Here is a 13,458-nt window from a genome sequence, read left to right as displayed (position 1 = left end):
AAATAGGATTATTATTATTATGTTGCATCATTATTCATCTTGAAACTTTATATACATGAGGTCATCATATATTTTATAGCCGAACCTGTTTCTTAAATATTTTTTTGCTTGTTTTTTTTATTGACCTGGCTAGATTAAGTTTAAATTGGCCTACAGTCCCACACTATGAAATGATGGTTAACTACTTCATCAAATTATTTGAATTACCTTCCTCAAAAACTGAATTATTTTTATAAAAACAAATTGGCTGCTGACGGTCCAACTTTTAACGTATTTGTTCCAATCATCCGTGACTAACAGAATTCTAACGCCGTTAGTTTCAAGTCGATGGAAAAACGTTTTTGAACGGAAACCACACATTTTTTCTCGAAAACTCAACAATTTTGTCCCAAACATCGTGGTAACTTTGTATCGTACATTTAGGAACCTTTTTCTAGTAAAAGCCCCAATTATTGAGGTCGCCGGAACCACCATAGAACCATCGTCGGAATCAGTTGATGGTGCTTAAGTGATGGTGCTTGGTTGGCGGTGAGTCAATTGGTGGTGGTGGTGTTCTAAAAAATGACTTTTCCGGCAAAAACGTTTTTCCGGCGGCCTAAAACTAACGGTGTCAGAATTATGTTAGCCATGGATCGTTAGGAACAAATACATTAAAAGTTGGGACCGACAATGACCAACATGCAATAGTTGGAACCAATAAAAACCAATTTTCCTTTTATAAATTATAAGGTTTGTTTCTTTTTCATTTGACCTAAATACTGATTACATTAGATTTACTAACTGAAATGAGCTTGAATTTCCGACACTCGTCAATTTCAGGTTAACTCCGTTAACTCAAACTCCGTCAATTCAAACTTAAGATCATTGGATCTATAACGCACATCTCATTACATTTAAACTAAGGTTTTAAATGACGCTTGACAATTACTACATGTGTAGTCTTTCGGGATTGCACCGAAACGCAAACGAGTTGACGCAAACTATTGGTAAACAAATGACGAACATCAAAACAACAAATACATGATAACCTTATGTTAACATATGTGTTACTTGATTATTTTATGTGTGATGCTAAACAAGAAACAACAACTAAGTTAATTATACTAGAAAGTTAGCAAACTAGAAGTTGAGGGACTAAAGTGTAACATCTTATTATTAATAATATTAAAAAAATAAAACCCTACATCCCTACCCCATTCTTACGATCGATCCTCCCTCCCTCTCCCTCTCTTGGCGACGACAGCCATACACCACCCCCATACCACCCTTAATCGACCTCGTTTTTCACAATTGAAGCATCCCACACTCGTTTCTAGTCACCTCTCACCTTCCTCTTGCTTGTTTTTGTGCTTTTGAAGGTTTAATTCTAAACCCTAGATTTCGAAAATTATATATATGGTGCTCATATGCTTTGTTTTGATTAGATGATGTTTAATTATGTATTGATTGTTGATTTGATAACTAGAATTAATATTGCATGTTAATCGCTTGTTTCTTTGATTTTGAGTTCAAGTAAAACCCTAATCATGTATGTAGTGTGTAATTGATGTGCATGGATAGTGATTATGGTGTCTAGAATGTCATATGAACGGATTGTGGTCTATAGATGATTAATATGTTGAGTTTGGATGCAAACTGTTTCTGGAAAGATTGTGTTGTTGATGTTCAATTGACTGTAACGGGGTGTGAATGTGAGAATTGGTCGAGATTATTAATACCACAGGGTGCTATGTTGAGTCTAGTTTCTATAAAGTCCAAGTTTGTAATTTTTGGACGAGTAAAAGTTAATCTTTATGATTTTACAAAACTGAAGTGCAAATCTGAGTTGTGAGACCTGCTGTTAAGTTGTTTTGTAATTAGCATATCTCATGAACTACAAGACCAAATTGGTTGGTTCCACTTCTGGAAGTTAACTTGTTGAGTTAAGAACCTAACCCAATTGGTCTTACATTAATTGGATTTTCCATTTAACGGGAATAACAAATAACATTCTGTTGCGCATGATTTTGATTGTTGTGAGTTTGCTGTAATGTTTTGATCATTGTGAGAAATCTATGTGGAATAAAAATATAATAAAGTATGTTCTGGAAACCTAACACATGTGTGCTTTCGTGACGATTTTTGGTGAATTAATTGAGATACTATGATCTGTTGAATAGGGTAGTCTTTCAAGTAGAAATCTGTCGTGATGAAACTAGTTGCTGAACTTTGTGAAAATACATGAAACGTGCTTGTTACTAGATAATTGTTATGTTTTGACCAAATTGCCCTTGCGGGGAATATTTGCTAGATATGTACACTATTAATACTTGACACGTAGATAGTTGTTCACAGCATGTAACGTATCACAAATGTGCTTGTTAAGTCACACACGAGTCACAAACGAAACACGAAACGTATCCTGTGCATAGGAATTATGTGCCGGGTCTAGAGACTCGATAATAGTTCCGACTCTTAGAAAATCTCCTTGTTGTTATAGAACGCTAGTGAGAGTTTTCTGTGACGCGCATCACTTGGGTGACTTGTTTTTGCGAATTCTTTGCAAACAGTGAGTTTCACTTTCCCCTTTTAAACTTTTTAAACGCTTTTCACTTGGGGGAGATAACATACTCCGAAACGCTTTTAGATTTTGTTATGAAATTATATATCACTTGTAAAGACTAAGTGGCAACGAAACAATTGAAGTCCTTCACACATCGAACCGTTTAGTATTGGAAAATAGCGAGTCACTGTTGAGTAGTACTACTGGGTTTGACAAACCCCACCCAACGCTAAGCTCGACTGGAGGTCGAGTGGGTGTAATTTTGGCTAACACATTACCATGATCGGGATAGACCTGGTGGCAAGGCACATGATAAACAGTCAGCTTCGGTGTCGAACACTTAGTAATACTTGCTTTATAGGCTAGCTACCTATAGATATATAATTGATTTAACACTATTTGGTAACGCAAAACGCTAAACGCAAAACGCAAAACGCTAAACGCTTTATTTTATATAAACTTGTGAACTCACCAACCTCGTGTTGACACTTTTAGTATGTTATTCTCAGGTAGCCGATGCGGGCGCGGTATAGGATCATGCATTACTTTGAACGCTTTCGTTTATGCAAACTTGTTCTTAAACTATTATTTGGGTTTTTAAGTCGTCCTGCGTGACGCAACTTTTGGTTAAAGGTTTTACGCTTCCGCACTTATTTACACTTAAACGTTTCCGTGGTTTGAAAAACTTTATTTATGGTTTGATTATAACTAATGATTCCGATCCTGTTAGTTCACACCATCTGACGGTAAAACTCCGTTAGTGGATTTTGAGGGTGTGACAGAATTGACTCGCGCCTCCTGTCAAGATATGACGATCGATCAAATTACTTATATCACCTTGCTCAATTACTGAACCATTGTAATCGAACAAACCCGATTATACAAATATTAGATGTTCTTGGCGAAAATCTACATAACTTCCAAAGAGCATAAGCAACATGCCACGTGCCATCACGTCCACCACTAACGCCATCATTGTCACTCATCACCAATTTTATATAATTCGTCTTTTCCTACCTATTAGATAACACAAAATAATTAACTCTGAATTTTCTACATTTTAGATGATGTGTGTTGTAACACCAAAAATTGCATCAAAATTTTATATATAAATGTTAAAATTAATATAGGCTCGTAAGTGATCTAAGTTAGAGGTGCATAAACCGGGTATTTTCAGAAACAGGATCCGGGGTAACAACCGATTCCGGGTATGGTAATAAAAGTCAAAACCAGGTCGGGTAGGAACAGGTTCCGGATACAGGGCCGACCCTAAGGGGTGGCTGAGTGGTCAACGTACCAGGCCCGACACCTGGCTAGGCCTGAATTTTTTTTTAAAATTAGATTTATTTTTATTAAAACAATATGTATATTTAGTGTTTAAACTCAATTACATAATTACTAGCTTGGTCTAATGGCAAAGAGTTATTACTTCAACCAAAATGTTATTGGTTCTAATCTCATTTGAGACATGGTTAATCATATTTTTATACAAAGATTTTTTACATAACCTAAATTAAAACCAAGTAAGTCTATATAAAAATTAAATTGTTTAAACTCAACAACATAGTCTTTTTATTTAAGGCCCCAAAAAAATTTCGTCTTCGACCAAAAATTATATTTGCTTTCTCGGAGCCGGCCCTGTCTGGATATAGTCAAGTATTTGACCAAGTTTTCCGGGGTTTTTTAGGTTTCGGGTATGGTCGGGTTTTGACTGGATATTGGTGGAACCAGTTTCGGATATAGGTCTTGAGAGAAACCTAAAAGCTGGTCGTATCCACGGGTCATGTACCCCTGATCGAGTCCGTAGCCGGGTATTTACGCTTCTCTAATCTAATTAACCATTCAAAAAAATAAAAAAAATATTATCTTTAGATAATTTACATTATAATCTTTCATGATGTTGATGATGATGATTATTATTATTATTATTATCTGTAAAGTAAAAGTACCCCAAACACAAGACATAATATATAATTAACTACCTCTCTCACATTAATCACCACACGTTGTTTTCGCAAAATAATAATAATCAACAATCCATCCTTTGTATTAACATTACCATCAACATTCATTCTTCATTTCACATCCCAAAACACCATCAATGGCGAATCTGGTGGAATCATACGCCTGCACTCCCTCAACCGAACGCGGCCGCGGCATATTAATCTCCGGCGACCCCAAAACCAACGCCTTCCTCTACTGCAACGGCCGATCCGTCATCATCCGTTACCTGGACCGCCCATTAGAGGTCCAGGTGTACGCCGAACACGCCTACCAGACCACCGTCGCCAGGTTCTCACCCAACGGTGAGTGGATCGCATCGGCTGACGTGTCCGGGATGATGAGGATCTGGGGGACCCATAATGGGTTTGTCTTGAAGAATGAGTTTCGGGTTCTTTCGGGTCGGATTGATGATTTGCAGTGGTCTGCTGATGGCCAGAGGATTGTGGCCTCTGGTGATGGCAAAGGGAAATCGTTTGTTAGAGCTTTTATGTGGGTTTGGTTTCTTGATCACTATGTGTTTGATGAAATGCCTCAATGAGATTATTTGATTTTTCGGTTGATTACACGTAAATTTTGATAATTCGGTAATATTTAATTAAGCTAGGTGTTTTCCAAATTTATACTAAAGTGTTTTTATGTGGGTATGGTTTCTTGATCGCAATGTGTTTGATGAAATGCCTAAATGAAATTTAATGGTTTTTTCGGTTAATTGCACGCGTTGGTTTTATAATTTGGCAATGTTTAATTAAGCTAAACTGTTTTCATGTGGGGTTGGTTTATTGATCACAATTTTTGTGGGTTTGGGTTCTTGATCACAATGTGTTTGGTGAAATGCCTCTATGAATTTTTTGATTTTTCGGTTAATTAAACGCATGTTATTATAATTTGGTAACATTTAATTAAGCTAGGTGTATTTAAATTTTAACCTGAAGTGTTTTTAAGTGGGTTTGGTTTCTTGATCACAATGTGTTTGATGAAATGCCTCTATGAAATTTTATGACTTTTTGGTTGATTGCACGTGTTGGTTTTATAATTTGGCAATGTTTAATTAAAATTTTGAAGATTTTGTTAACCTGAAGTGTTTTTATTTGGGTTTGATTTCTTGATCTCAATGCGTTTGATGAAATGCCTCAATGAGATTTTTTTGATTGATTACGCGGGTTGGTTTTGTAATTTGGCGGTAGTTAATTAAAGTTTTGAAGATTTTGTTAACCTGCCGTGGTTTTATGTGGGTTTGTTTTCTTGATCACAACGTGTTTGATGGAATGCCTCGATGAAAATTTATGACTTTTTGATTAATTAAACGCATTGGTTTTATAATTTGGCAATATTTAATTAACCCACTTATTTTCCCAATTTAAAAATTTTCGGATTTTGTTTATTTGAAGTATTGTAATTATGTAATGTAGTAGGTGCAAAAATCTGCAAACAGCCAAAATCTGCAAACAGCCAATCATTTTTTAAATTGGGTCCATGGCCCAAATTATTGAAACATAGAGTGTGTATGTCTGTTCTATATGTACGGTTCTTCTTGTTTTAACGTATATATCTTTTTATTTCAAAATCTTGATAATTAGTGCTAGAGATGGACACACTAATTACATTTCACAACATATATTTTCCATGATCTTTATCACAACGTGTTTGATGAAATGCCTGAATGACGTTTTAGGACCTTATTTCTAAATCTTGAGATTTAGTGCTAGAGATAGATCATAGATTCACCAATTACATTTCACAATATATATGTTTAATGATCTTTAGCAGACGCATAAAGTTTTCAAGCGATAAATGTTAACAATTTGACATTTTTTTGTACTACATTGGAGTACACTCATTTCTGCAATTTAAACAGGTGGGATTCTGGAAGCAATGTTGGAGAATTTGATGGGCATTCAAGGAGAGTTTTAAGTTGTGCATTCAAGCCAACAAGACCGTTTCGCATAGTCTCGTGTGGAGAGGACTTCTTGGTCAACTTCTATGAAGGACCACCATTTAAGTTCAAACAGTCACATAGGTTTGATTCATAACTGATCTCTACATAGCATCTTGTTGCATTTTGTATGACTGGATTATTATTCATTAACATTCTTGCACTCAGGGATCACACGAATTTTGTCAACTGTGTAAGATTCTCCCCAGATGGCAACATGTTCATCACTGTTAGCTCTGACAAACAGGGGCTGCTATATGATGGAAAAACTGCAGAGAAGAAGGGTGAGCTGTCATCAGAGGATGCTCACAAAGGTAGTATATATGCCGTTAGCTGGAGTCCTGATAGTAAGCAGGTAGTTAAAATCTAAGTTGGTTTTAATTCTTTATGTATTCTTTCAGCTCAAAGTTAGGATTTTACCCTTGTAGGTGCTGACTGTATCAGCTGACAAGACTGCTAAAATATGGAATATATCAGAGGATTTTAATGGGACAATTGCAAAAACATTAACTTGTCCAGGTTCTGGTGGTGTTGAGGATATGTTAGTTGGATGTCTGTGGCAAAATGAGTATATAGTTACTGTTTCTCTTGGTGGGACCATATATTTATATTCTGCAAATGATCTTGATAAAGAACCATTGGTTCTGTGTGGACACATGAAGAATATTACTTCACTAGTGGTGCTTAAAACCAGCCCCGAGACTATTCTGTCTAGCAGTTATGATGGATTAATATTCAAGTGGCTTCGAGGTGTTGGTTACAGTGGTAAGTTAGAAAGAAAGGATAAAAACCAAATCAATTGTCTTGTTGCTGTTGATCAGGAGATCATTTCTTCAGGATTCGACAATAAGGTAAAATGGAATTCATTTCATGATCTTCATGTTTGATGTGAGTCTGAACTCTGATGATGTCATCATTGTAAGAAAGTTTTTGGTCAAACGGGGTCAGGTGAAAACTAGTAATCCATGGTCCGGGTGGGTCAGGTTGATCCGAGTATGCCTGTAAACGAACCGAAAGAAAACACGAACATGGCTTGTTATGTTCCTTCGTTTAACTTTAACCAAACAAATGAACGGACAGGAACACTTAAACGAACGGATTTGTTAATACTCTGAATGAATGGTTCACGTACACAATAAACATACATGAATATAAACCAACACGAGTTAAAACGGGTATACCATCATCGTTACATCAAACATTTCTAAAATAAACAAATATTTCTTCACCAAGTGTTTCAAAATATAAAAATCAAAATGGTTTCGAACTAATATTAGTAAGGAATAAATTTGGATGAATATTTAAACGAACTTAAACGGATGAATGCTTATATACGAATCTTAGTGAACAAAATAAGCGGACACAAATGAACGATCGGGACATTTGCTCATGTTTGTTAGTTTAGTTAAATGAACAAATGATCGTATTCATGTTCGTTCGTTTATTGTATGAACTAACATAAACGAACTTCCCTCGAACGGATCATTGAACACTTCGTTCGTTGTCAAGCCTAAATCCGTGAGACTTTCTAAAATTTCATTTGTAATCACCATAAAATATGAATACAAAAATGTATGTTTTATGAGATTATGAGGTTTTACTTTTTTAGGCATTGCAAATACATTTTGGTTTGACTTTTGACCCATTTGACGGGTGCCCAAAATGGTTAAAGATATGCCGTCACACCCGACAATCATTCTTATCTTATCATATGTAATACTCAGATTTGGAGGATTCCTCTAACTGGAGACGAATGTGGAGAAGCAAATATTATTGATATCGGAAGTCAACCAAAGGACTTAAGTGTTGCTATTCGTAAGCATGAACTTGCATTGATTTCAATCGAGACAGGTGTAGTCCTCCTTAACGGTACACAAGTCTTGTCAACCGTTGACCTAGGATTTACTGTGAGTGCATGTTCAATTGCACCTGATGGATCTGAAGCCATTGTGGGTGGGCAAGATGGTAAATTGCACATATATTCAGTCAACAGTGAGTCTCTTACTCTTAACGAAGAAGCTGTCCTTGAAAAACATCGAGGTGCTATTACAGTTATACATTATTCTCCCGATGTTTCTATGTTTGCCTCTGCTGATGCCAATAGAGAAGCTGTTGTTTGGGATCGGGTCACCCGAGAGGTAATGTCATCAAATATTATTCTTGAAACATAGAAAATGAGTTGGAATTATGTTAATTATTATTTTTTTTATTAACAGATAAAGCTTAAGAACATGCTATACCACACGGCTCGTATAAACAGCTTAGCATGGTCACCTGATAACACCATGGTTGCTACCGGGTCGCTGGACACGTGTGTGATTATTTATGAAATAAGCAAGCCCGCAGCGAGCCGTATAACCATCAAGGGCGCAAACTTGGGTGGGGTCTATGCTGTCTCCTTTGTTGATAACAACACGGTTGTGAGCTCTGGCGAAGACGCCTGCATCCGTTTATGGCATGTTGCCCCACAATAAATAAATAAATAAAAGATTTTAAGTGGCACAAAAAGGTTTCTTGAAAATGTGCCATTTTCTTTCTTTCTGCTAAATCTTTTTTCCTTTTAGTAGAGCTGGTTGTGGGGTGTGGATAATGCAGTTGCAGACTTGCAGTAGTTGATAGTGATGCTTTCTTGGGCTGGGTTGGTTGAACCGTGGTCAACAAGACCGTATTTCGTTAAGAATTTCAGGGAAACCGAGCATTTTGGCCGAGAAGATTGTTGGATGTTTAAGATATGCTTGCTGGAAAATGGGATCGCTATACAATTAAAGCGTTTTCGAGAGATGGTGATCTTGTTGGTTTTGATTTTGTTTTATTTTAAATTATGTAATAAACGTGTTTTTGATGTGTTTTTATGGTGTAATAACTTTTGGATTTGCAGTTGTTTTTATTGTATGTGGTGATGAAATATTTATATTGTTTTGGTATTAAACCATTCCATTTAAAAACAAGGTGGTTTGATTGTGTTTCTAGTTTTCCGTTTGTCCATAAATTATGTTAGATCTATATGCATGTGTTCCTAGTCATTTATTTTAGATACGTTGGTTTTTATTAATCTCAACGATCGCCTTTTGGACGCTGTCGGTCTCAACTAACGAATTGGCTGCTGACGGTCTTAACTTTTAACGTATTTGTTCCCAATGGTCCACGACTACCAAAATCCTAACGCCGTGAGTTGCAAGTCGCCGAAAAAACGTTTTTGACCGGAAAACTCAACGTTTTTGTCCCAAACAACTTTGTATCATGACACACTGGTCGGGAGTTGGGGACACTTCCCTGACGAGTTCAATGCAAAACGTAGCCATACGCAAAGCCGAATGTTGGTCCTCATGTATCCTAAAATTTTTACCCGGTAGGATCTGATGAGGAGCCCTATGTCTGAAGAGTTATGCTCGTAAGCAAAATCATTATACCGGTGGTGTCACAACTCACATGAGGTGACCAAAGACCCAAACTTTGTCTCAAAGAAAATGAATGTGAATAAATAGGTGTTAAAAGTAGAATATATATATATATATATATATATATATATATATGTTTTACAAAACATAATCATAGAAAGTTCGATATATCAGATTTATTGGTGAGCTAATGTCGATCTCCTAAAGTTATAAAACTTGGTTGCGCAATGGTGTTAGAAGCATTGATCTGGTGAGCAGCAGGCTACAGTCTGAAGAGTTATGTTCGTAGGCGAGATCATTATACCAGTAGTATCACAGCTCATGTGCTGACAAAAGACCGGAACTCTGTTCCCAGAAAACATACATGTAATATAAGCGTAACACTAACCATAACTTTTTATAAAACGAAATGCATACGAGTAAGTGGTTAAAGTAGGACGCTGGACGCACAATAAATCCGTAAAACCGAAAATTATTTTGGACTCCACTTGCAACTATTTAAACATTTGGACTAAACTCATAAATTGAACATAAATTAATTAACCTCTTGCTGATCCATTTGTTCCGATTAACTTCCGGTCACCGGCTCGCCGACGCCGCCGCCACCGTATTCCGCCGTACCGCCATCTCATCCCACCAGCTTCTCTGTTACAGCTTCAATTCCGTACAGTAAGGTTTTGCTTACCGTATTCTATTTCATGACTATGACGTCATTGTTTCTGTTTGATAAATGTATCTGAATAATATGTTAGCATAATTTGTAGTAGCAATTTGAAATAATAGATATGTGGAAAGTGTATATCATGTTTCATTATGCTAGCTTTGTTAAGTCATGCACACCAAGTGTTTGATAAAATGCCTTGAAATTTTTGAACTCAAATCTTGTAGTTTCAAAGTTCAAAAATGAGCTGCTATGATGCAATGATGTCCTTGATGAGATTAGCTTGTCATATTCAAGGTTTAAAAGTACGGAATCGCGCCTCGAGGCGTTTTCCCATAGCCTCACGAGGCGTAAGCCTCGAGGCGAAACGAGGCGTAAGCTAGAGGCGGGATTTAAAAATAAATATAAAAATTATATGTCTTATTAAAAAAATAGTTAACATCAAACAAAGAACTTTCCAAAATAATTTCATCATCAGATTCACTAGTCATGAAAAACACACAAAAGTCTAAACCATAATAATAAAAGACAAGTTTGAAACCCGACACCAATTTGGTAGAAGAAGAGAAGTCCAGATCTTTGTATTTTCTTGTGTGACGTGCAGAGTTAAAATAGGTAAAAATTAGGATTAATACTAGCGTCAATTTTTTTACCGCCAAAATTTTTACCGTAAAAAAAAATAGGTTTTCCCGCCTCTCACGCCTCAGCCGTACTTTCCGCCTCGACCGTTTTTTTCCGCCTCAGCTATGAAGAGGCGTACGTTTATTTTTATCCCCTGAGGCGCCGCTTCAAATTCGTTTTGTTACCGCCTCGAACTGAGGCGCCGCCTCACAGCGTTTTTTTAAACCATGGTCATATTTTGTTTTAGCAGGGCACTATCTGATAAGGCTATGTGTAGTGGAGGGGCTACAAAATGGGGAGACTTGCGCCATGTGGCGCCCAGTCAGCAAAGGATGAGTTTTTGTTTTAAGGGTGTAATGGTGTTGTAGCCCCATATGTATATGTATCACACAAACAATTTAATAATAAAACAAAAGGTGATGAAGGTGATAAGAATTCACCCCCCCACCCACACACACACACACACACACATTTCGCCCCTTTGTCGCCCGGGGGGGGGGGGGTGCGGTGTTCACAAAAAAAGGCGCCCCATTTTGGCTTGTTTGTCGCCCCACTACATACAGCCTAATGACTAAATGCACTTTTGTGTTCAGTTTATTATTACAATGAGTATTGTTAATGTTAGAGTTGTATAGATGGTTTGATTTATCTTTCTCTTCTTGTTGCATTTTTGTTGTTTAGTTCGTATAGTTACTTGCCAATTTGTTAGTTCATTAGATCAAGAAAAACATAAAGTATGGCTGATTTAGCGGGTATCATTCATGATAATGTAAACAGGTTAAATTAAAAATAAGAGCAAAACTTGTATTACCAAATTTGTTGTTTTCTTGATGCGATCGTGTTATGTTCATGAAGAATCTTCGGTTTTGATTGTGTTTCTGATAACCAGTTATGACCCTAACTAAATGGAACATTTCTTGAGCGGGCCGTTTTGACCTGAACAAAAGTTATCCTTCTGTAATTTCTTCATTGCAGATCATTAGTTAGGTTGCATGAGCCACTAAGAAAACATGTCTATACACGGGCCCCCACTTCCTCGACTCCTTCTCAACAACGTTTCTTGCATGAGAAACGCGCAACAAATCTTACGTCACACCAACATATCCATTCACGACGGTGGGGCCCTCGTGCTCACAGGTAACCTTCTTACGTATGCTAGCCGGATTCTCCAAACCATCAGCCGGTGAGATCCTATGGAACGGTCACGACATAACCGAATCAGGCGTTTTTCACCAATACAAGCTTCAACTCAACTGGCTGTCATTAAAAGAAGCTATTAAAAACAACTTTACAGTTCTTGATAATGTTCAATGGTTTGAAGTCCTTGAACATAAAATGGGTAAGTCTTTGCAGGCTTTGGAGTTTATGGGCCTGGGGCGACTGGCCAACGAGAAGGCCCGTATGCTTTCAATGGGCCAAAGAAAAAGGTTGCAGCTTGCAAGAGTGATGGCGATGGATCGGCCCATTTGGCTGCTTGACGAGCCTTCGGTCGCTTTGGACGATGAAGGTGTAAGGCTTTTGGAGCAAATGATCGTAGATCATAGGAGCCAGGGTGGAATAGCCATTGTGGCAACACATTTACCTATTAAGATTGAAGATGCTATGATTTTAAGGTTGCCTCCAAGGTTTCCAAGAAGGATAACTTTAGTAGACATGCTTCCCCATTGAGGTGAATTGACCAATTTACCCTTTTGAATATTTGTTATTTGTTTGAGTTGATGAATTGCTTAGCTTTCTTTCATTGTCCATCCTACATGAGAACATTAAAATAACTGAAAAATAATTCTTATTTTTTATTTTGTATACAACCATTAAGACATTTTGTATTGGATTTATGCAATCTTTTTATATAGAAGTGGACTTTATTATCTATAACTCTATAAAATGAGTCGTGACTTGTATTAGTTTACGCAATCTTTTATTTAAAAAACACTGATTGTGTTATATGTAACACAAGTTGAATGAAACGTGTAAGGTCCGAACTAAAAACATGCTTGAAACTGTTACGAATGGGCAGGAAGGATTAGACACAGAAGAGTAACTTCCCTTGTCCGGTATATACTTAACGGCTTTATATATTTGGGCGATTAGTTGGTCTTTTGTGTCCAATCCTTCCGGTCCATTCATAACAGAAACTTTACTAAAGAGTTCATAATAAACTATGTCAAGACTCAAGAACTTTATTAGTGAGATTAGCCGATGAGATCTCTATGCAAGTAGAGGTGGCATAATTCAGTTTACAATGTTGAATCTAACGAAAGTCATTCCCCTCATTCGTCACGTCTGCGCCACATCAGCC

At 36.9% G+C, this 13,458-nt stretch overlaps 1 protein-coding gene and 1 pseudogene across 2 annotated transcripts; both read left to right on the top strand.

The window, feature by feature from the left end:
- Window positions 1-4,464: 4,464 nt before the first annotated feature.
- LOC143575676 (actin-interacting protein 1-2-like) lies at window positions 4,465-9,395 on the top strand. The gene is made up of 6 exons (XM_077059979.1): window positions 4,465-5,035; window positions 6,402-6,563; window positions 6,648-6,834; window positions 6,908-7,330; window positions 8,204-8,617; window positions 8,696-9,395. Exons 1-6 carry the CDS (start codon window positions 4,644-4,646, stop codon window positions 8,951-8,953), a joined length of 1,836 nt encoding a protein of 611 aa, XP_076916094.1. The 5' UTR covers window positions 4,465-4,643; the 3' UTR covers window positions 8,954-9,395.
- Window positions 9,396-10,424: 1,029 nt separating this feature from the next.
- LOC143575680 (ABC transporter I family member 1 pseudogene) lies at window positions 10,425-12,947 on the top strand (annotated as a pseudogene). Its single transcript, XR_013142810.1, has 2 exons — window positions 10,425-10,546; window positions 12,135-12,947. The product of XR_013142810.1 is annotated as an ABC transporter I family member 1 pseudogene (transcript).
- Window positions 12,948-13,458: the final 511 nt, after the last annotated feature.

Source organism: Bidens hawaiensis, unplaced genomic scaffold, assembly GCF_021521415.1.
Source record: "Bidens hawaiensis isolate Kalapana, Puna unplaced genomic scaffold, B.hawaiensis_p1.1 tig00027571_1, whole genome shotgun sequence".
In the NCBI taxonomy this organism is placed as follows: domain Eukaryota; kingdom Viridiplantae; phylum Streptophyta; class Magnoliopsida; order Asterales; family Asteraceae; genus Bidens; species Bidens hawaiensis.
This window is presented reverse-complemented; position numbering and strand designations above follow the sequence as displayed.

Bases quoted from the DNA above. Each gene is read 5' to 3' on its own strand.
- LOC143575676 (XM_077059979.1), top strand. From the start codon at position 4,644: ATGGCGAATCTGGTGGAATCATACGCCTGCACTCCCTCAACCGAACGC. The intron at 5,036-6,401 runs GTGGGTTTGGTT...CAATTTAAACAG, and splicing joins TCGTTTGTTAGAGCTTTTAT to GTGGGATTCTGGAAGCAATG. The intron at 6,835-6,907 runs GTAGTTAAAATC...TTACCCTTGTAG, and splicing joins GGAGTCCTGATAGTAAGCAG to GTGCTGACTGTATCAGCTGA.